The following is a 22,328-nucleotide window of genomic DNA, read 5'->3' as shown; positions in this document are numbered from 1 at the left end:
GGAGTGGCTTGGCAGTCATGTGACTGGGTGGGCGTGGCCAACTTGTAAAATGTGGTGAAACTCACTTGCTTAGCAACCAAAATGTTGGCTCAGGAACTCTGGCATTTGAAGCACGCAAGTCTTAAAGCTGTCAAGTTACAAGACCCTTGCACCCCTAACCCTTTAGGGAAAAAACCTCCAGGGGTGTTCAAACTTGACAGCTTTAAGACTTGTGGACTTCAACTCCCAGAATTCCTCCTCTCGCTCTTCATCTTGATGATGTGTGGACGGGTGGGGGGAGGGAGCTGGAACCGGTTCTAAATGGCACAGGAGATTTGTGGAACCTCTTCTATAGAAGAGGCTAGAACTGGCAGGAACCCACCCCTGGTATATGTGTGTTATCAGGGGTGGGTTTCCATTTGTTTTACTACTGGTTTGCTCATGCGCACGCACACACAACGCTTCTGTGCATGTCGAGAAGCATCCAGGTGGGTGGGGGGAGCCTCCCGCCACCGCCACTACCAATTCACCCGATCCGGGCTGAACCGGGAGCAACCCCCCTTTGTGTGTTGTGTATGTGTATGAGTAGATATATACTTTCTTTTGAGAGCAGGCAACAGAATTTCATTTTTAATGTATGCCAGTGTGCTCACAGTAAAAAAATGACAATAAAGATTATCTTATCTTGTGGTCTTTCCAGCTGACTTCCCATCAGCAAAGTCATTGGGGAAGCCAGCAGGCAATGTCATCAGTCACTTCTATAAGTCGCTCCTGCCTCTTTGCTATTCCAGTGGTCAGGGGGCTCTGCCTGTTTGCATTTCTGAAACATGGCAGCATCCACCTGCAAACCCCCCCCCCCCCATACAGGCAGTCCTGCACAGTTCATTTAGTGACTGTTCAAAATTACAGTGGCACTGAAAAAAGTGACTTATGACCATTTATCATGCTTACAACCATTGCAGTAGGCCCATGGACACATGATCAAAATCCAAACGCTTGGCAGCTGACTCATATTTATGACGGTCATGGTGTCCCGGGGTCACTTGATCCCCTTTTGTGACCTTTTGACAAGCAAAGCCAATGAGGAAACCAGATTCACATCACAACTGTGTTATTACAGGGATTCACTTAACAACTGTGGCAAGAAATGTTGTAAAATGGGGCAAAATTCATTTAACAGTTGTCTCGCTTAGCAACGGAAATTTTAGGCTTGATTGTGGTCATAAGTCGAGGACTATCTGCACTTTCATGCTTATCTGTTGAAATTTAGAATGGTCAAAAGATGGGCTGTATTTTCATGTATTTTCATTCTTTTTTTCTCTTTCTGCTTCATCTTTAGCCTTATCATTCAAGACCTGTTGGCCACAGAAGAGGAATACGTCAAGGATCTTCTGTTCCTCCAAACGCACCACATCCAGTTCACAGAGACTTGTCCTGCCGTTCCTGTTGTTGTGTCCAACCAGAAGCCCGTTATTTTCAGAAATATTACTGACATAACGCACTTCCATTCCAAGTACGTAGAGGGGAGGCGGATATAGAGCCATCAAACGGCTTTTAAAGAATAAAGTATTCTATAAAAAGTACTTTAAATAGGAAGGCCAGCTGCGCCCCCGTGTGCCACTATCCACTCAAGCAAAGTTTTATAAAATAATGTCCTCTGATATATTAGCCACAATATTATTATTATTTTGCTTAACAGGTAGTCCTCGACTTATGACCACCATTGAGCCCCAAATTTTTGATGCTCCGTGAAACATTTGTTAAGTGCGTTTTGCCCCATTTTTATGACCTTTCTTGCCACAGTTGTTAAGGGAATGACTGCAGCTGTTCAGTTAGTAACACAGTAATTCAGTGAATCTGGCTTCCCCATTGACTTTGTTTCTCAGAAGATCACAAAAGGGGATCATGTGAGCCCAGGACACAGCAACCGTCATAAATATGAATCAGTTACCAAGCGTTCTTAATTTTGATCTCGCGACTCTGTGGATGCTTCAATAGTCATAAATGTGAAAAATGGCCATGTCACTTTTTTTCAGTGCCATTACAACTTTGAATTGTCACTAAACGAACTGTTGTAAGCCGAGGACTACCTGTACTGGGGCTAATTCTTTCTTCTATTGCGATCATTTAAGTGTAGGGCCTTTTCAATGTTGGCACCCAGAATCTTGTTTCCCGGGGAAACAATTTTCTTTGTTTTTCTTGGTGTCTTAAGGACTTGTTTCCAGTCTTGTTTTATTTATTTATTTCAGGGCTTGTTTTATTTCTGCCGTACAAATGGCAGAAATAAAAACAGATATAAAAGACTTTTTTTTTGACCCTGTGGGTTTTTAAAAAAAAGGCATTTGGGCAAGACAAGTCAGATTGTGTTTAACTGCTACTAAGTTGAATGACAGAAGATGCTTCAGCTGGAGAAGAAAGCCAGGAATTGGAAGGATCATACAATCACGGGGCTGGAAGGGGCTTTAGAGGTCTTTTAGTCCAGTGGTCCCCAACCTTTTTATCGCTGCGGACCAGTCAGCCTTTGATAATTTTACCGTGGCCCGCTTCCAGCGCATGGTCCGCCCCCTCCTCGCCTCGCTTCCAGGCGAGCCGACTGAGGCGAGAAAGGAGAAAGAGGCGGAGGTGTTCACTGAGGGGACGGCTGACTCGGGGAGGGGGCGGAGGTGGTGTAGTAGCGGGGGATTCTTCCTCCTCGCCTCACTTGCTCCTGTGCTTCCGCGCAGCTCCCCCCCTCCGGCAACGGCGCTGCATGAGTGAAGAGTCGGCCGTTGCATGGCCCCTGGCCGCTGCAGCGATCATGGCCCCCGGCCGCTGCGCGGCCCGGTGCCAGGTACTCCACGGCCCGGCACCGGTCCGCGGACCGGGGGTTGGGGACCACTGTTTTAGTCCACCCCTCTGCCCACATCTCTTTTTTTTTTATGTTTCAATATGTTTCATTTTCATTTTCATTTCATACAGTCACATATATACTGTGCATAACCGGGGCCATATAACATTGAGCAATAAACACAGCCATCCTTGTCAACAATACTCCCCAAAATACAAACCCAATATACCACTTCAACCCTCCATACACCCTTTCTTTCACCCCCCATCCAACTTTCCTTTCTCCCCTCCATCATTCCCCTCTACCCTACTTCCCCTCCCCCTCTATCACTCCTCTCTCCCGATACACTCCCTCCCTTCCATCTCACCCTCCCTCCGATCCTCTCTCCCACCCTCTCTACCCCTCTTTCTTCTTTCCCTCTGCTCCTCCCTTCGGTGTATTTCTACTATCTATCAATATATGCAGCTTCCTATTTTTACACTAGAATTAAAAAAGCAACAGTATACAAGTACAATCATGTCACTTTAAAACCCTCTGCCCACATCTCATGTTCCGCTCTGCTATTCCCGCAGCACCTTCTTCCCAGAGCTTCAGAAGTGTGACACAGATGATGATGTGGCCATGTGCTTCCTTAAAAATGAAGCCGAATTTGACAAATACATCACCTACTTGGTAGGCCGGATTCAAGCCGAGTCCATTGTGGTCAGCAAGGCAGTCCAGGAGTTTTATAAGGTGAGGCCACCCCTCAACTGAAGGGCTTTTCTGCTGAACTTTTCACCAGTGTGAAAAGTAATGACCCAGAATCCTTTGGAAACAGTCCTACGTTTGTGCATCAAGTGTGTATTATACATTGGTGAACCAGTTTGCTCTAGTGGTGAAGGCATCATGCAAGAAACCTGCAGATGGTGAGTTCTAGTGCCATTTTAGGCATAAAAGTCGACTGATTTTGCACCAATCACCAGGAGACAGTGAGTTGTAGTCACCGCCTACAGTTCTAATCCCACCTTAGGCATGAACCATAAGCTGCTGGGTGCCTCTGGGCCAATCACCAGGACACAGTGAATTCTAGTTCTGCCCTAGGCATACAAGCCACCTGGGTGGCCTTGGCTCAATCACTAGGTGATGGTGAATTGTAGTCCTTAGGCAATGAATGCCGACCGGATGATTTTAAGCCAGTCCCTCTCTCTCGGCCCATCTCATCTCACATGTTTGTTATTGTTAAGGGGAAAATAGGCAGAGGAAACATTATTCGATATGTTTGCCATCTTTGAGTTATTTATTTTAAAAAAACAAACAAAGGCAGGATTAAAAATAAAGAATTATCCATTTTTGTAGCAAGCCAGAGCAATATGTGGATAAGATCCTTCTACTTGCATGGTTCTGAAATGCTAAAAAAACAAGTTCCTAACTCTTGGTATTGGTATTGGTATTTTATTATTTGTATGCCGCCCTTCTCTGGGAGGACTCAGGGCGGCGAACAATTCAAGGGGGAAAAAAAGGGGGAACATAAAAGACAAAATACAAATAATAAAAGTAGGCAACAGTCGCACAACCATACATGTCGAGAGGGGAGGGAACTCATCACCCCCAGGCCTGCCGGCAAAGCCAGGTTTTGACGGCTTTTCGGAAGGCCTGGAGAGAGGTGAGGGTCCGAATCCCTGCGGGGAGTTTGTTCCAGAGGGCCGGAGCTGCCACAGAGAAGGCCCTCCCCCAGGTAGTAGCCAGATGGCATTGGCTGGTAGATGGCACCCGGAGGAGGCCTAATCTGTGTGATCTAATGGGTCTTTGGGAGGTAATTGGCAGCAGGCGGTCTCTCAAGTACCCAGATCCAATACCATGAAGGGCTTTATAAGTGACGACTAGCACCTTGAAGCGTATCCGGAGACTGATCGGTAACCAGTTCTTCTTAGTGAAGAAAGTCTTCTTAGAGCAAATAATGGAGAAATTCAGTGTGAATGTAGGATAATCGTGTGGCCCATAAAGGAATGAAGGGTTTTCCTGGACGATAAGCAAACTGATTGAATAAATCCCTTACTATTATGTTTCTCTCCCTCCAGCGATACTCTGAGGGGACATTGGCCAGTGAGGATCCTTCCCTGCCACCGATACTCCCTCTGCAACACTATCTAGAGAGACCCATAAACCGGATCCAGAAATATCAAACAACAATCAAGGTGAGGAGCACAACTTTTAGCCACTGGTTGGTTGGTAGCAGAACAAAACCGGGTCTTACGTTGCTGAGGAAGCTAGCACAGGAAGTCCTTGAATTATGACCACAATTGAAATAGCAATAGCAGTTAGACTTATATACCGCTTCATAGGGCTTTCAGCCCTCTCTAAGCGGTTTACAGAGTCAGCATATCGCCCCCAACAACAATCCGGGTCCTCATTTTACCCACCTCGGAAGGATGGAAGGCTGAGTCAACCCTGAGCCGGTGAGATTTGAACAGCTGAACTGCAGAACTGCAGTCAGCTGAAGTAGCCTGCAGTGCTGCATTTAACCACTGCGCCACCTCGGCTCTATAAACCAGAATTTCCATTGCTAAGCAAGGTGGTTGTTAAGTGGCTGGCACCCGATTTTACAAGCAGTTTTGCCATGGTTGTTAAGCGAGTTCATGGTGGTTGCTAAGTGAATCTGGTTTCCTGCTATGAATTTTACTGGTCAGAAGCAGGCTAGTGGTCACAAATGGTGATCACATGACCCCAGGATGCTACAACCGTCATCAATACATTCTGATTGCCAAGTTCCCAAATTTTGATCATGTCACTGAGAGGATGCTATGAGGGTCGTAACTTTGAGGAGTACTAACAAGCCTTTTTTTTCAGTGTGAATGGAACAACGAACCATTGTTAAATGAATGGTTGTAAATTGAGGATTACCTGTACAGGTAGTCTCCAGGTTAAAATAGACTGGGGCTGTTGTTGCTAAGGAATGCAGGGTAAGATGTATGGGGGAGGGGCCTGAATGCCCTTGGTGGGGGCTAGGGAGGGCAGGTCAGTTAGCAGCCAGAGGGGGAGGAGAAGGGAAGGAGGGAGGGAGGAAGAAAGATGGAGGGAGGGAGAAAGGACAGGAGGAAGAAAGGAAGGAAAGAGAGGGAGGGGGGGAGGAAAGGGAAAATGAGAGAAGGAGGAAAATGGGAGGAAGGGAGGAGTAAGAGAAGGAGAAAAACGGTGAGGGCCTTAGTGATCTCTGAGCTTGGCAGGTTTTTTGCAGATGTCTGTTGACCCATCTCGATAATATCAACGTTAGAAGGGAGTGTGGTTTGTGGGGAGGAAGAGGAAGAGGAAGAGGAGGAGGACTGTGGGATCCTTGGTATTCTGAGCTTGGTGGTTTTTTTGCAGACATTTCGTTACCAAGCTAGGTAACATCATCAGTACTAAAAGGGAGTGGTTTTTCCTTGCCAATGTTGGTGGAAATGGTCAGTGGTTCCTCAATAGTCAATAGTGACAGTCTTCCTTCCTTCCTTCCTTCCTTCCTTCCTTCCTTCCTTCCTTCCTTCCTTCCTTCCTTCCTTCCTTCCTTCCTTCTTCTTTTCCCTCCTTTCCTTCCTTTCCATTTCAACCACATTTCTGCTGCAAATGTTCATCTAGACACGAAGGAGGCAAATGGTACCTTTCCTTATATTCACAGGACATGATCCGAAACAAAGCAAGGAACACTCAAAACTGTGCCCTTCTGGAACAGGCCTACGCCATTGTTTCTGCACTCAACAGGCGAGCGGAAAACAACCTTCATATTTCTCTCATTGAGAACTACCCTGGAACTCTGGAAATCTTAGGGGAACCCATTCGGCAGGTAAATGAAAGATGGGCATCTCATTCTGATAACACATCTGCATGCTAAGTCTCTGGCTCTTTCTGCTGAACCCCAAAATATGTTTTTAAATTTGATCCTGGTGCTTTTCAGTGGACATGTTTTTTATTTTTATAAAATTATAATCAGCGGCCCAAGTCATGTTACTGGGAGATTAAATGGCTAGTTTCTAATGGTTAAGGCACTAGGCTAGAAACAAAGAGACAGTGGAGTTCTAGTCCCATCTTAGGTACAACTTTGGGCCAATCATCAGGAGTTGGTGAGTTTTAGTTCCACCTTAAGCGTGAAAGATGGCTGGGCGAGTTTGGACCAGTCACCAGGAGAAGGTGCATTATAGTCTCTCCTTATGCATGAAAGCTGGCTGGGTGACTTTGCAAAGAGGAAATCAGACTTAATAATCATTCCTTTCTTTTCTTGAACAGAACTTTTTTTATTTTTCTTTAAAAAAAACACAAATATGTCATCATTTGTCAATCATTAAGACATTGAAGTACAATTTTTTTTTGTTGTGTGTACCCCTCCCTCCCTCCACCCCCCCACCCCCCCTCCTCCTCCCCCCCCCGACTTCCCAGAACCCGTACACGGTATGGATTTTTAACTAACACAGTCTAAAATCTATTGAGAAAAAAGAAATAAAGAAATTAATGACATTCTAGATTGACCTTAGCTTCTTCTTACTGAACTGACTTTTAACAGTTTAAATCATTTCTGATCTTAAGCATAGGCTAACTGGAATTTCTTAGTCCCGTATTTATTTTGTATATAGTCAATCCATTTTTTCCAGTCTCGTTTATATCTCTCATTTGAATGATCTTTGAGATATGCCGATATTTTAGCTAAATAGCTAATATTTTGGTTTTTCCTAAGTTTATTTTAAAGCCCGACACTTGACCATATTGATTAATCATATTCATTAAAACCATACTGGATTCCTGCGGTTGTTCCAATATTATGACCAAATCATCCGCAAAAGCGCGGACTCTATATTCTTGCTGCCTAATCTTGATCCCTTTTAAACCATCCAAGCCCCGTATTTTGTTCAACAATACTTCCAAAGTTATAATAAACAATAATGGGGACAAAGGACAGCCCTGTCTTGTACCTTTTCCAATTTGAAAAGAGTCTGTTAGACTTCCATTGACTATGATTTGTGCTGTTTGCTGTTGATATATTGCTTTAATTGACTGTAAAAAATTATCTCCTATCTGCATTTTTTGCAGTATCTTCAACAGAAATTGCCAGTTAACTCGATCAAAGGCCTTCTCAGCATCCAAAAATATAAACGCAGCAGGGATCTGGTTGTTCTTTCCCAAATATTCTAATGCATTAATAATTAATCTAACATTACTTTTCATTGGGTTCATTGTTAACTCCAGCTCTTTTCTCTTAATTTCCTCTTCCAGTTCTGTTCGTTTTAACCCTTGCTTATTTCTATGTGTTTTATTTATATTCATCAAAACTCCTCTCATATACGCTTTGCTTGCGTCCCATACAAATTCCATAGATGTACCCTTATTCAAATTCAAAACAAAATATTCAGATAGTAATTTTTTACAATCATTAATATACTTTTCATATCTAAATAAGTTTTCATTCAATCTCCAAGACCTTCTTGCCTGCACTACCCTTCCCAACTCCATCCAAACTGGGTTATGGTCCGAAAGGATCCTAGCTGCAATCTTTGTTTTCTTGACCCTAGAAAGCAAATCATTAGTGGTTAGAATAAAATCAATCCTTGAGAGGGATTGATGCCTGTCCGAGAAGAAAGTGAAGTCACATTCCTCTGCATTTCTTTCTCGCCAAATATCTCTCAATTCAAAATCATCCATAATGTCAAAGAAAGATTTGGGTAACTTTGCTCGCATCTTGGTATTTAGGCGGGAAATCTTCTTATCTCTCTTAGTGTCTATCACTCCATTCCAGTCACCCAATAGTATACAGGAACTATAGTCCCACTGTACTAATTTGGCATGAAGATTTCTATAGAATCTATCTTGCTGTTGATTGGGAGCATAAATTCCCAAAAGTAATGTCTTTTTCCCTTCTAAGATTAAGTCTAAAGCAATATATCTTCCGAAGGGATCTGCTTCTATTAATTCAGCTTTCATATCTTTTCTTAAGTATACAACTATACCATTCTTCTTTTCCATAGCAGAAGCTGCAAAATGTTGACCAAGTTTTGAGTTGATCAAATATTTTTGATCAGTTGACTTGATATGAGTTTCTTGCAAACAAATTACATCGTTCTTAAACTGTTTGAGATAATGAAATATTTTCTTCCTCTTCTGTGGAGAGTTCAGTCCGTTGACATTCCATGTTAAAATCTTAGTTGTCATCTTTGGTTGGTTGAAGCATTTTTAGAGCTTCCTGCACGGCCTGTTTAACCTTAGGTCTAGCTCCTCCCATTGCTTCCAGATTTGTTGTTGTAGATCCTTGATCGATGGCCGATGATTGTTGATACTGTTGCTTTTTAGCTTGTTTCTCCATACGTCTAGTAGTCATGCGGCTAGGTCTTGGTTCCATAGCACCTTGCACTTCTAGAGAAGAGAGATGCTCCATCTTGTCTGGTGGTTGTGTAGTTTGCTGTCTATCCTGTCCTTCTTATGGTCTTTCTCTAGGTCCAGATGGTGCAGGGTGTCCGGCCTTCAATATATTATAATAAAAATCTCGGGCTTTCCATACAGAGTTGAGGCGGTACCTTTGCTTATCAAATGTAAATATGATGCCAAATGGTGCATCCCATCTATACTGTATCTGACGATTTCTGAGTTCTTCGACCAAAAAAGCATAGTCTCTCCTGGCTCTTAACATTTGAGGTGGTATCTCTTTCAAAACAGCCAGGTCTTGACCGCCAATTTGAAGCTTAGTGTTATAAGATGCTTGCAGTACCATATTTCTAAACTCTCTTGTAGTAAAATATATAACGATGTCTCGAGGAAGCTGCTTCTGCTTTGCCAGCCAGGAGTTAACGCGGTAAGCTTTGTCAATTTGCCAGTCTTGATTGGTCCCTGGTCTTCCCATCAGGCGGTCAAAAGCTTCCGATAGGATCTGTTTCAGGTTCTCCTGTTTCTCCTCACGCAGCCCCCTTACTCTTAATGCGAACTCCATTTGTCGGTACTGTATCATAATAATTTCTTTTTCAGCATTTTCCACTTTTTGTTCCACCACCTCTGTTTTCAATGTCAAGTTAGCATTGGCATCATTAAGAACCTCTAGAGTATCTTCCACTCCAGAAATATGTTCTGTTAATACAGTTACAAGACTCAGCATGTCGTCTCTAATTTTATCAACCTTAGCATCAAATTTCTCATACAGCTCCTGTTTAAGTCCTTTTATTTCACTTTTAATTTCTTCTTTCATTTCTTTTATTTCCTCTTTTCTCTCCTGCTTTACCACCTCTCTATTATCTCTAAACTTATCTTCCATTTTAATTGTCTGTGCATTAAGAGCCTCGCTTAGATTACTCAGGAAAAATTCTTTCGTTAACACATCCCCAGCAGGGGGTGTAGGAAGCGGAGGCTGCAGCTTTGTGCCAGGCACTGAGGATGTGCCCCTGGAAGTAGAGGGTGACGACTTCAAGTTAATATTTGGTTTTGAGGCCATTTCAAAATTTATCTGCCTGCAGTTAATAAAACTCTATTGCCTGAATATGCAGCTTTAAGTAAAGAGGCTTTTATTTTGAAGTTTAAGGCTTGGCAAAACTTTCAGTGAGTAAACATTGTAACAAGACCATTCAGCAGATTCATCACCATTTAACTTCCAAATAAGCAAGGTTAATGAAGGAGTAAAATTCTTCTATTGTGAAACCAAAACAAATGATAAGCAATCTCTTTTGTTTTGAATTCTTGTGAGGATTAGTAAAAAGTGTTCGTTATTACCGGAGAAACCAGCCTGCTCGGCGCCATTTTAGTAGCCTCTGAGTAAATAATTTTTCGGAGGAGAAAAAGAAAAGAAGCTAAAATATTGATAAGCAATTATTGTCCACAGTAAACGGATTCAGCTCGTGATAAAAATAAATCAAACAAAACTTAGAGCAGAGTGGGAGAGACCTACTTTGTCCTGCACAAGGCAGTTTGAAGTTCCCAGCACGGACAGCCGTTCTGCCTTGGGCTAGCCCCCCTTTCCTTGCAAGCACAAAAGCTGCAAAAATCGAAGAGCATTTGCCAGCAAAACAGTTTCTTCTTTCCTTCTTGCCTGAAGGATAAGAAAACCTGATAAGACGTCAGATGGAAGATCCTCTAAACAGGTACGTAGCCAGGAATTCGGAGGCAGCTGATTTTTTGCTGCCCCCACCAGTAGGCTCCTCCCAGGAAGCCCAATCATTCCTTTCTTTTCATCTGATAGTTTGATAGAGGTTTCAGACAAATTACTCAAACTCTAATCATGACTGGAGATAAAATCTGTTGCTCCAAAGGGCAGATCCAGAAGGAAAGGATCCAAACTCTTGCTAGATTACGGTAGAACTTTCTGATGCTGTGACTTATAAAGCCTGTGAAACTTTCTGCCACGTGTTTTGCTATTTTTTTCCAGGGACAGTTCATTGTGTGGGAAGGTGCTCCGGGGGCACGCATGGCTTGGAAGGGACATAAGCGCCATGCCTTCCTCTTCAAGGGTTACCTGCTCGTGTGCAAGCCAAAACGAGACACGAAGATGGATACTTACAGCTATATTTTCAAGAACATGATGAAGGTTGAATATGTCCTTCCTGAATAGTTGTCTTTCTCTGACTACTTTTTGGTATCTAACGGAAACTAGGTTAAGCTGTCAGAAAAATACTGAATTATCCGTTGATGTAGCTTCAGAGGTTCAAATCTCACAGCAATGCAGCTAATTGCATCTGGTGGTTAAGGCATCAGGCTAGCAACTGGGAGGTTGTGACTTCTAATCCTGCCTTAGGCATGAAAGTGAGTGGGTGGTCTTGGGAGAATTGCCAGAAGAGAGTGAGTTCTACTACCAATTTAGGCATAAGAAAGCTGGTAGGGTGACTTCGGGTCAGTCCCTCTTTCTCAACTCTGCCCACCTCAAAGGGTTGTTGTGGTGGGGAAAATAGGAGGAGGAAGTATTAGGTATCTTTGCCACCTTGAGATATTTGTAAAAATAATAAAGGCGAGAGAGAGAGAGAGAGAGACAGATGGACGGACGGATAGACAGACAGACAGATTGACTCACTGACTGACTGACTCACTGACTACTTTACAGCTAGTCTTCAATTTATGGCCTCAATTGAGTCCCAAATTTCAGTTGCTAATCAAGGTAATTGTTAAATGAGTTTTGCCCCATTTTATGACTTTTCTTGCTATGGTTGTTAAGTGAATCCCTGCTGTTGTTAAGTTAGTCACACAGTTGTTAAGTGAACCTGGCATCCACATTGCTTTTGCTTGTCGGAAGGTTGCCAAAGGGGATCACGTGACCAGCGGACACTGCAGCCATCAGGAATCCATGCCTGTTGCCAAAGACCTGAATTTTGATTGTGTGACATGGGAAGCTGCAATGATCATAGGTGTAAAAAATGGTCCTGGGTCACTTTTTTTCACTGCTGTTGTAACTTTAGACCGTCACTAAACAAGTGCTTGTAATTCAAGGACTACCTCTGTACAGATGTACGGTGCATTGCAAATGTGTGCCTGATCCCGGCTGAATTGTAACCTTGGTTTCTGATTGCTCAGCTATCTCACATCGATGTGAATGACCTGATTGAAGGAGATGACCGGGCGTTTGAGATCTGGCACGAACGGGAAGATTCGGTCCGGAAGTATCTGTTCCAGGCGCGCACCGTTATCATCAAAAACTCATGGGTGAAAGAGATCTGTAGTATTCAGCAACGGATCAGTCTCCCATTATGGGGTGAGTAGAACTCAAGACTTCAGTTCCTCAATTTTTGCTGCTTTTGCACGCAGTGCTTCTCTCGGGAGACCGCTTAAGGGATGGGACTAGAAGTCTGTCGTCTCCTAGTGAATATCAAATCTGATTTTTGTTTTCTGCTTCAGATGCACCTGATTTTGAAGAGGAACTGGCGGACTGTACAGCGGAACTGGGCGAAACTATCAAGCTAGCATGCCGAGTCACAGGAACCCCTAAACCAGGCATCTCCTGGTATAAAGGTACAACCCGCCTCAGTTCCTCCATAATTAAGGCCAGAAAAACACAGTAGACTTTTGAGCAGGGACACTACTGGTAGTCCTCAACTTATGACTGCAACTGAGTCCAAAATGTCTGTGGCTAAGTGAGACATTTTGTTAAGTGAGTTTTGCCCCATTTTAAGACCTTTCTTGTCGTGGATGTTAAGCAAATCGTCGCAGCTGTTAAGCTAGTAACACGGTTGTTAAGCGAACCTTCCCTATTTGCTTGTCAGAAGGTTTCAGAAGGGGATCACATGACATCAGGACACTGAAACCATCACAGGTATGAATCAGTCGCCAGGCACCTGGATTTTGATCATGTGACCATGGGGACTTTCACGCTTACAACCGCTGCAAACGGTTGTCAGTGTAAAAAAAATGGTCGTAAGTGACTTTTTTTCAGCGCTGTTGTAACTTTGAATTGTCACTAAATGAACGGTTGTAAGTTGAGGATTGCCCGTAAAGCCTTGTCGAGTGATACCAGCTACGCAGATAAATTTTTCCTTTAATTTAGTTTTTGCTTATCACTTCTCGACTTATGACCAAAATTGACCCCAAAATTTCTCTCGCTAAGTAGAACATTTGTTGTGAGTTTTGCTCCATTCTACGACCATTCTTAAAACCATTGTTAAGTGAACCACTGCTGTTATCAATTTAGTAACACGATTGTTAAGTAAATCTGGCATCTCCGTTGACTTTGCTTGTCAGAAGGTCGTAAAAGGGGATTGCATGCCCCCCACGGGACACAGGGACCGTTATAAATATGAACCAGTTGCCAAACATCTGAATTGAATGGAGGTACTGCAGTGGTCATAAGTGTGAAAAACCATCATAAATCCTGTAACTTTGAATGGTCACTAAGTAAACTGTTGTAAGTCGAGGATTGCCTGTATATTCTTCATCTCCCTTTTCTCATCTTTGTTTCCCAATAATAATACTGTACTGTATGCTAATGTTAACATGAACTTATCTCATTGGCAGGGGTGGGCTTCAAAAATTTCAGCAACGGGTTCGCTGCCCCTTTGATGGGTGGGTAGGACAACGGGACCACCTGTTGTCAAAATAAATAAGGGAAATTTATTTTACAATCATATTTAACTCTGAATCCAGTCCCATGTTCACCAAATGGTATCTTTCTACCTCTTGCTTTGCAGATGGGAAACCAGTTGAAGTGGATCCTCATCACATCATCATAGAAGATCCCGATGGGTCCTGCACATTGATCCTTGATAATCTGACCGGAGTGGATTCAGGGCAATATCTGTGCTATGCATCTAGTCCAGCTGGCAGTGCCAGCACCCTTGGGAAAATTCTCGTCCAAGGTACCAGCACTACACAAAGAAACACACAGATCCCCAAACGTACACATGGAAGCATACACATTACACATGGGCAACCTTGAAGGTCCAGAGAGAAGTATCTTTCATAGTTCCACCCACTAGGCATCCAATCAGCTAGTACGGCTTTTGGGGTGTAATGGAAAAAGAAAGGAAGAGATGGTTGTTACACAACACAACAATAGCAATAGCAGTTAGACTTATATACCGCTTCATGGGGCTTTCAGCCCTCTCTAAGCGGTTTACAGAGTCAGCATATTTGCCCACACAGTCTGGGTCCTCATTTTACCCACCTCGGAAGGATGAAAGGCTGAGTCAACCTTGAGTCGGTGAGATTTGAACAGCTGAACTGCAGATAACAGTCAGCTGAAGTGGCCTGCAGTAGCATGAGAGCCCCCTCACAGCAGAGGATGGGAAAAAATAAACCCACTTTAAAAATGGGACAAAAAGAGAAAGAGAGAATTGTGTGCTCTCTAAGGTTGATGGAGAAGATTTTGATATAATGAGGGGCAGTTTGGATTAGTGATGAAGGCAGTAGGAGTTCTAGTCCGCCTTAGCCATGAAAGCCACCTGGGTGACTATGGGCCAGTCACTAGGAGACTGGGACTTCTAGTCCCATCTTAGGCAGGAAAGTTAGCTGAGTATCTTTGGTCTGTTCTCTTTCTCTCTCAGCCCAACCCACCTCACAAGGTTATTGCGGAGAAAATAGGAGGAGGGAAAAGGTGTTTTGGATATGATCTGTGCCTTGAGTTATTTGTAAAAACAATAAAGGTGGGATACAAACAAACAAAAACAAACAAATGTCTCTTAGATGCACCATGCTACTGGATGTAATGTGGGCTTACATCTCTTTTTACAAAGCTTACAACTTCCTCATGGTATATATATTTTAATTTCTAGTGCCTCCTCGGTTTGTGAACAAGATGAAACATGCCTATTACGCCAATGGTGAAGACGCACAGTTTACTTGCACCATCGAAGGGGCACCGTACCCCCAAATCAGGTAAGGGAATAATCAAGCCCATGCTCCACAGCGTTTTTGAACAGGACTTTCCAGCCTACAAAGTCTTATTTTACAGGGAGTCTCCTACTTACAACCACAATTGGGACCTGAATTTTTGTGGCTAGGCCAGGCAGTTGTGCCTGATTTTATGACCTTTTTTGTCAAGGTTGTTAAAGGAATCACTGTGGTTGCTAAGTGAATCACACTGTCATTAAGCAAATCTGACTTCTTCCATTGACTTGCTTGTTGGAAGTCGGAAGGTCACAAATGGCGATCACGTGGTCTCCAGGTGCTCCAAAAAGTTCCGAAAGCTGTTTTCAAGAGAGGAGGAGAACTATGTAGAAATAATAATAATTATTGCTTCCAGTTTTTACTTTTTCATGTCTTACTGTGTCCTACTTTGTGAATAGGTAAGACATGAAACAATAAAAATCTGTATTCTCTGTATTGCACCTATCACTGGGAAGTGGTGAGTCCTAGTCTCTCATAGGCACAGTTGTTAAGTGAATCTGGCATCCACATTGATTTTGCTTGTCAGAAACCAGTTGGATGACTTTGGCTAAACTAGCCCCAGTATATCAATACCTCAGTAAATCTGTATTCTCTTCCTTTCCTTCCCCTCCATTATTCCTTCCTTCCTTCCTTCCTTCCTTCCTTCCTTCCTCCCTCCCTCCCCCCTCCCTCCCTTCTTTCCTTCCTGTCTTCCCTCCCTCCCACCCACCCACCTCCCTTTCTATTTTTCCTCCCTCCCTCCTTTCTCTTCACCTCCTCTTCTCTACCTTCCCCTCCTCCCCCTCCTCATTCCAGGTGGTATAAAGATGGGAACCTCCTCACTGACCCAAACAAACACCAGAGCTTCAGTGAACCACGAAGTGGTGTGATTGTCCTGGTTATCAAAAACGCCAGTGAGGATGATGAAGGTCTTTATGAATGTGAGGTGAGTTTCTCCGTTTTCTTCTTCTTCTTAAGTTGTTATGAGGCAGGAACTTCTCCATAAAATATGGAGCCAAAGACCCACCATGCACCTGCTGGGCAAGTTCAATTGTTTTGTTACGACATCCTGAGTTGTCTCAGTACAACTTACACAAACAAGTGTTGGAAGGGAAATCCATCTGGTTCAGTTCCACGCTGCGAGAAAGACTCTCGAAATAAAATGGAGGCTGGAGGCCGATTGGAGAGAAAGGTCCATTTATTGATGAACAGAACCATACAAAGAAAGCATTTGACCCAGTTCTGGGTCAAATGGTTTTTCTTGTAAATGGGGTTTTATAAAACTTTCATAGCATTTTGTAATCTGGAGGCTTGCTTTGTGTGTTTTTATTATTTGATTGGTTTTATTTGTTTTGCAAAGGGTCACGATGGCCTTAATTATTACATCCTTAATCCTAATCCTGTGAGGCATCCATAATTGATTTTATTCTCTTATCTATTGCTTCTGGCCTGCCTTTCTTAATGGACCAGTATTGTTTCCACTTTTCTTAATGAATGGAATCAAGGTCATGTCATGCCCTTTCTTAATCCCATCTTAATTATAAATGAGCCCAGTCTTTCTGAATGGATTACCAAATCTGCATTTCTAAAAACTGGCCTCCTTAGTTTCTGCTTGGAGACTGGAGCTGGTTTTTGTCCCCTTTAAGAACATGTTTCTCCATTTCTCCCTTTGCGAATTATAATATTCTGCTTCTTTTAATATCCCCAAAAATATTTCATTCTTCTAAGAGGGTGGATGGGTGCTGACTTTCTACACAAGCAGGCAAAAAACAACTAATTAAGGAATCACCAAGAACATTCCCATCAATACCGACAGGTCAAACCACAGTATATAAAATGAGAGCACTCCCTTCTAACACCGATGACGTTACTTAGTTGGGTTATGAAACATCTGCAAGAAAACCACCAAGCTGAATGGTTATCAGGGTTCCAAGCAACAACCCCAACAAAGGAGACTTCGAGGCAAAGATCCATTTTATTAGACATCTCATACTGACACATCTGGGAAAATCCAAATCTGTAAGTTTCCAGGTTTTCCCCACCCAAAAGAAAATGCAAATCCCTACCCAGCACCCACATGTCCATCACATGATCCAGTCAGGTACCATCCAAAACAGGAGATGCCTCCCAGTCATCTCATCGCCCCTGCAGGGCCAGATGACCTTGACTTTCTGAGAAAGAATGTTATTATGGCTACATATCACCCGCACTCTGTAAAATGCCCCCTCCCAGTTCCCCACAGTAGACAATGTGGCAGGCCTGAAGTCCGAAAGGTAAAAAGATGGCTTCCACGTCTGACAGTGGTTTTTTCCCCAGTGCCATTAGAACTTTGAACTAATTAACAACACTAATCAAATTAATCAATAATTAGCTAATGGAATAGCTTGCCTCTTGGAATTGTGGGTGCTCCATCATTGGAGGTTTTCAAAAATAGATTGGACAACCATTTGACCAGGATAGCAATAGACTTATATGACACTTTACAGTGCTTTGAAGCCTTCTCTAAGTGGTTTACAGGGTCAGCATATTGCCCCCAACAATCTGGGTCCTCATTTTACTGACTTGGTGGAAGGCTGAGTCAACCTCAAGCTGGTGGGGCTTGAAATGCCAAATTGCAGGCTGCCGGCAGTCAACAGAAGTAGCCTACAATACTGCATTCTAACCACTGTGCCACCACAGCTCATATGGTATAAGTTCACCTGCTTTGAATAGGGGGTTGGACTAGAAGATCTCTGAGGTCTTATGATTCTATGCCCTTGTTCAGGTAGTCCTCAACTTACAACAATAACTGTTCAAACTTACAAGGGCACTGAAAAAAAGTGACTTACGGCTGTTTTTCCACACTTATGACCATTGCAGCATCCTCACAGACGCGCGATCAAAATTCAGACACCTGTCAATGGCATGTTTTTATGATGGTTGCAGTGTCCTTGAGTCATGTGATCACCTTTGGCAACCTTCTGGCAAGCAAAGTCACTGGAGAAGCCAGATTCACTTAGCAACTGGGGCAAGAAAGGTCATAAAGTGGGGCAAAACTCACTTAACAAACATTAACAGCAGAAATGTTGGGCTCGATAGTGGTCATAAGTCAAGAACAGCCTGTGTAGATTTGTGAAGAAAGACCTGGAGTTGATTTTTCTTCTTCATCCGAAATCCACTCACATTCTTACTAGCATTGCCAACTTCTCTCCAGTTGATAAACAGGTTGGGGAGCGCGAAGGGAGGCGCACAGCTCTACCGCCAAACCACAACAGCCTTGGCCCCAGAGAAGAGACCTGAGCAGGCGATCACAATAGAAGGTAGGGCCTTTTGATCTGCTCTTTCACAATGTGGTTAATTCGATATGGCTAATGGTGGCTAATGAAGGACTGGATGGGCACGTTCTCTTACCTCTCAGAAGACATGGCATTCTTGTTTGTTCCTGGGACTGGGTTAGTGATTGTGTTTGCCTGGTCTGGCAGTTGTTGTTGTTTTGTGGCGGAGGAGGCCCAGGTCTATGGCCTCTTGCCTAGAGCAGGGGATTGGACTAGAAGATCTCCAAGGTCCCTTTTGACCCTGCAATTCCAAGTTCTATTAAGGCAGATGGTGGGTCAGTTCAGGGTGATGCCTCCATAGAAAAATCACCTAGTAAGACTACTCAAGTTGAAAAAAATACCATCAGTACTCACAACAGTGGTGTGAACCAGATGCAGAATGCCTTGTAATTTATCCAAGGTTTATTTTATGATCCCACATGTTTGCTCCCCTAGTCTTCCAGAGGTTAGCAATAACTAAAGTTCCTCTTATGTTCAGATCTTAAGTTGGACGAAATGAAATTTGTATATACTATTTTTTATTTATATCCCGCCATTATTATTTTTACAAATAACTCAAGGCAGTGAATGTATCTAACATTCTTCCCCCATTTTCCCCTCGACAACAATCCTGTGAGGTGGCTTAAGTTGAGAGAGAGGGACTGAGCCAAGTCACTCAGCCGGACCAAGAAGAAGGGCCTTCTCTGTGGTGGCTTCCTCCCTGTTGCTTGAAGGACCGTCTTTTCCTAGTTACATCCAAACCACCAGAGCGGAGAGTAGGAGATGTTATGGGCTCCCTCTCTTAAGGAGGTCCCCTTGGTGGGACCCAGAAGAAGGGCCTTCTCCATGGTGGCCCCATCCCTGTTATTTGAAAGACTGTCCTTTCCCAATTACATTTGCTCATCCCACTGGAGCAGGGAGGAAGGGGATATTACTAGTCCCCTGTCTTAAGGAGGTCCATCTGGTGGTACCCAGAAGAAGAAGGGCCTTCTCCATGGTGACTTCCCCTCTGCTATTTGAAAGACCATCTTCTCCCAGTTATATCCATCCAACCCACCAGAACAGGGAGGCTGGGTGTGTTATGGATCCCCCCTTTGAGGGGAAGTCTATATGGTAGGACTAAGGAAAAGGGCCTTCTCCATAGTGGCTCCCTCGCTGTTCATCCATGTGAAGATAGATAGCAATAGATACAGATGATAACATCCACCAGGTCTCCTACCGAATTGAGAGTATTTCAATGACTTTTTTTTAGAGATTGTGAAATACAAGTTGTAAGACTTACTACATATAGTCTAATAATTCAAAGGAGATGGTGGGTTCTTGTGTGTTCTAGGTATTACTAATTCTGGGGTTTTTTTTGGAGGGGGGCGGCTTAGGATTTGCTACTGCAATAAATGTGGAATTGAATTATTTGTGAAGAATAAAGCATTCTTGATATTGTGAATTTGGGTGTTTGCAGAGGGTGAAGGACACCTGAATGGTGACACTGTCATGTACTTGACATGCCTTAAGAATGTACTGCAGAGGTTATGACACAATGTCACCACAATGTGGCATCGTTTTGACATTTTCAAGGCTTGTGTTGGCAAAGAGGAAACCTGGTTTAAAAATCATTTCTTTCTTTTCAGTAGACAGTTTGTTAAGAGTCTCAGACTGATATTTATTTGCATCCCACTATTATTCCTTTGACAAATAACTCGAGACAGAGAACGTATCTGACACACTTCCCTCCTCCTATTTTCCCCACAACAACAACGCTGTGAGGTAGGTTGGGCTGAGAAAGAACCCTTCATACCTAACACAGAACTAGAACTCACCGTTTCCTAGTGAGTGGTCGAAAGTCATCCAGCCCACTTTCTTGGCGGGCCTAGAATTCCCAGACTCCTGGTGAGTAGCCCAAAATCCCCCATCTGGCTATCATAGCTAATATGGAGCTAGAAAACGTCTCCGTGTGATTGATCCAAAATCACTCAGCGGGCTTTCATGCCTAAGGAGGAACCAGAACTCATAATCTTCTGCATAGACCAACCTGACTATTTCAGATAAAATAATTCCTGGGGTCATTGTATTTAGGAAATCTTTTTAACTGTTTCTGTAGTTTATGCTTGAATTGGGCAACCATTTGTCTGAAATCTTATAGGGTTTCTCGCTTGGGTGCGGACTAGAAAACTTCCAAGGTCCCTTCCAACTCTATTATTCTGTAATTTTATGTGGCAAGTCTGACCCATGAAAACCTGACTTTTTTCACATGTAGTGACTAAACTGGAGATTTATATTCCATTTTATTTATATATTATACAAATTTTAATTTTAATTTGAAATACGGTTCATTGTAAATTTCATATCCATGTTTTAGAAAGACACCTGCATTCTTCCATCCTGTGATGGAATCAATTTGAATTTTTTTTAAAAAAGTGACCTGCGGCTTTGTCAAATAAGACATCAATAAATATTGGTGTAATTTGGACGCCTGTACCATGCAAATGGCACTTTGCTTTTGAAGGAGAAACGGATAGGAAAAATAATAAAGTCGGTTTGGATACCCTCTTTTCTGCCTATTGAAGAATTGAATTTTGTTTTATTGCGTCTCATCGGCCTATATTTGAATTTCGCTAACCTACTATATTAATTGCCAAAGGCAGTTGTCAATCAAGCTGCAGTGAGCAATCAAACTCCACAGCTTTTAAGCATTTTAAGCACTGCTTTGCAATGTTCAGTGGGGTTAAAATAACAGAAGCATTGTAAAAGTTTTAAAAAATGGCTAGCAAAAATCCTAATTTTCTCTTTGTGTTATAAATCGGACTGAATAAATCCTTAGAGTCTCTGTTACAATTCCACATAAACTTTTTATTTTTTTTGGAAAGCAAATGAGGTTAAAAAATTGCAGCCTGATAAAGTCAATTTTATTCCTCCAGGGACATGTGGAACACAGTTTTATTAAAGCAAGACTTACAAACTGGATGAACTTAATGCACTTAAGAAATTCATAGAGAAGGAATGCGAATGTTTAGATTTCCTGTAATTCTGGAGCTGATTTATTAAATGACAAATTTTGCTGAACTTTGTTTATTTGTCAGAAGCCTCACAATTAAAATAAGGCATACTAGATGACATAAAATTTAAAATATAAAATACAAGATTAAAATACAGGTAGTCTTCAACTTACTATCACAGTTGAGCCCATAATTTCATGTTGCTAAGTGAGACATTTGTTAAGTGAGTTTTGTCCCATTTTACAATCTTGCTTGCCACAGTCGTTAAGTGAATCCCTGCACTTCTTAACAATACAATATTAACAACACAGTTGTTAAGTGAATCTGGCTTTCCCCTTGACTTTGCTTGTCAGAAGGTCACAAAAGAGGGCCAAATGACCCTGGGACACTGCAACCGTCATAAATATGAGACAGTTGCCAAGGGCCTTAATTTTGATCGTGTGGCTTTGGAAATATTGCAACAGTCGTAAGTGTGAAAAAATGGTCCTAAGTCCCTTTTTTTGAGTACCATTGTAATTTTGAGTGGTCACTAAATAAACCGTTCTAAGTTGAAAATTATCTGTGTGTACAAATTAAATGGATCTTGCCCAGAAAATTTAGGAAATCAAGCTTATTTATGGAGCTTGCGATTATACAATGTTTGATTCCTTTCAAACATTGCATTTTTCTAACAATATGTTAATTTTGCTCACAAATCCGTGATTTGGCAGTTTGCAAGTCCACAATAGCAATAGCAGTTAAGACTTATATACCGCTTCATAGGGCTTTCAGCCCTCTCTAAGCAGTTTACAGAGTCAGCATATTGCCCCCAACAACAATCTGGGTCCTCATTTTACCCACCTCGGAAGGATGGAAGGCTGAGTCAACCCTGAGCCGGTGAGATTTGAACAGCCGAACTGCAGAACTGCAGTCAGCTGAAGTAGCCTGCAGGGCTGCACTCTAACCACTGCGCCACCTCGGCTCAGAGGTGGT

The 22,328-nt window shown here is 42.7% G+C and overlaps 1 protein-coding gene across 1 annotated transcript in view; it reads left to right on the top strand.

Annotated features, from left to right (window-relative positions):
* OBSCN (obscurin, cytoskeletal calmodulin and titin-interacting RhoGEF) overlaps positions 1 to 22,328 on the top strand; it is a 243,002-nt gene that overhangs the window by 155,092 nt on the left and 65,582 nt on the right. The window contains exons 80-90 of the mRNA XM_087712229.1: positions 1,319 to 1,492; positions 3,379 to 3,538; positions 4,864 to 4,980; positions 6,438 to 6,602; positions 11,151 to 11,309; positions 12,287 to 12,464; positions 12,608 to 12,721; positions 13,894 to 14,061; positions 14,977 to 15,079; positions 15,887 to 16,016; positions 18,264 to 18,369. Of these exons, the coding sequence (XP_087568355.1) occupies positions 1,319 to 1,492; positions 3,379 to 3,538; positions 4,864 to 4,980; positions 6,438 to 6,602; positions 11,151 to 11,309; positions 12,287 to 12,464; positions 12,608 to 12,721; positions 13,894 to 14,061; positions 14,977 to 15,079; positions 15,887 to 16,016; positions 18,264 to 18,369 (1,574 nt within the window). The remainder of the gene's footprint in view (positions 1 to 1,318; positions 1,493 to 3,378; positions 3,539 to 4,863; positions 4,981 to 6,437; positions 6,603 to 11,150; positions 11,310 to 12,286; positions 12,465 to 12,607; positions 12,722 to 13,893; positions 14,062 to 14,976; positions 15,080 to 15,886; positions 16,017 to 18,263; positions 18,370 to 22,328) is intronic.

This window comes from Thamnophis sirtalis, unplaced genomic scaffold (assembly GCF_051295495.1).
Source record: "Thamnophis sirtalis isolate CommonGarterSnake01/CBP01778 unplaced genomic scaffold, rThaSir2_p1.2 scaffold_4, whole genome shotgun sequence".
NCBI lineage: Eukaryota > Metazoa > Chordata > Lepidosauria > Squamata > Natricidae > Thamnophis > Thamnophis sirtalis.
Note: the sequence above shows the minus strand (reverse complement) of the source record. Positions and strands in the feature narration are given on the sequence as shown.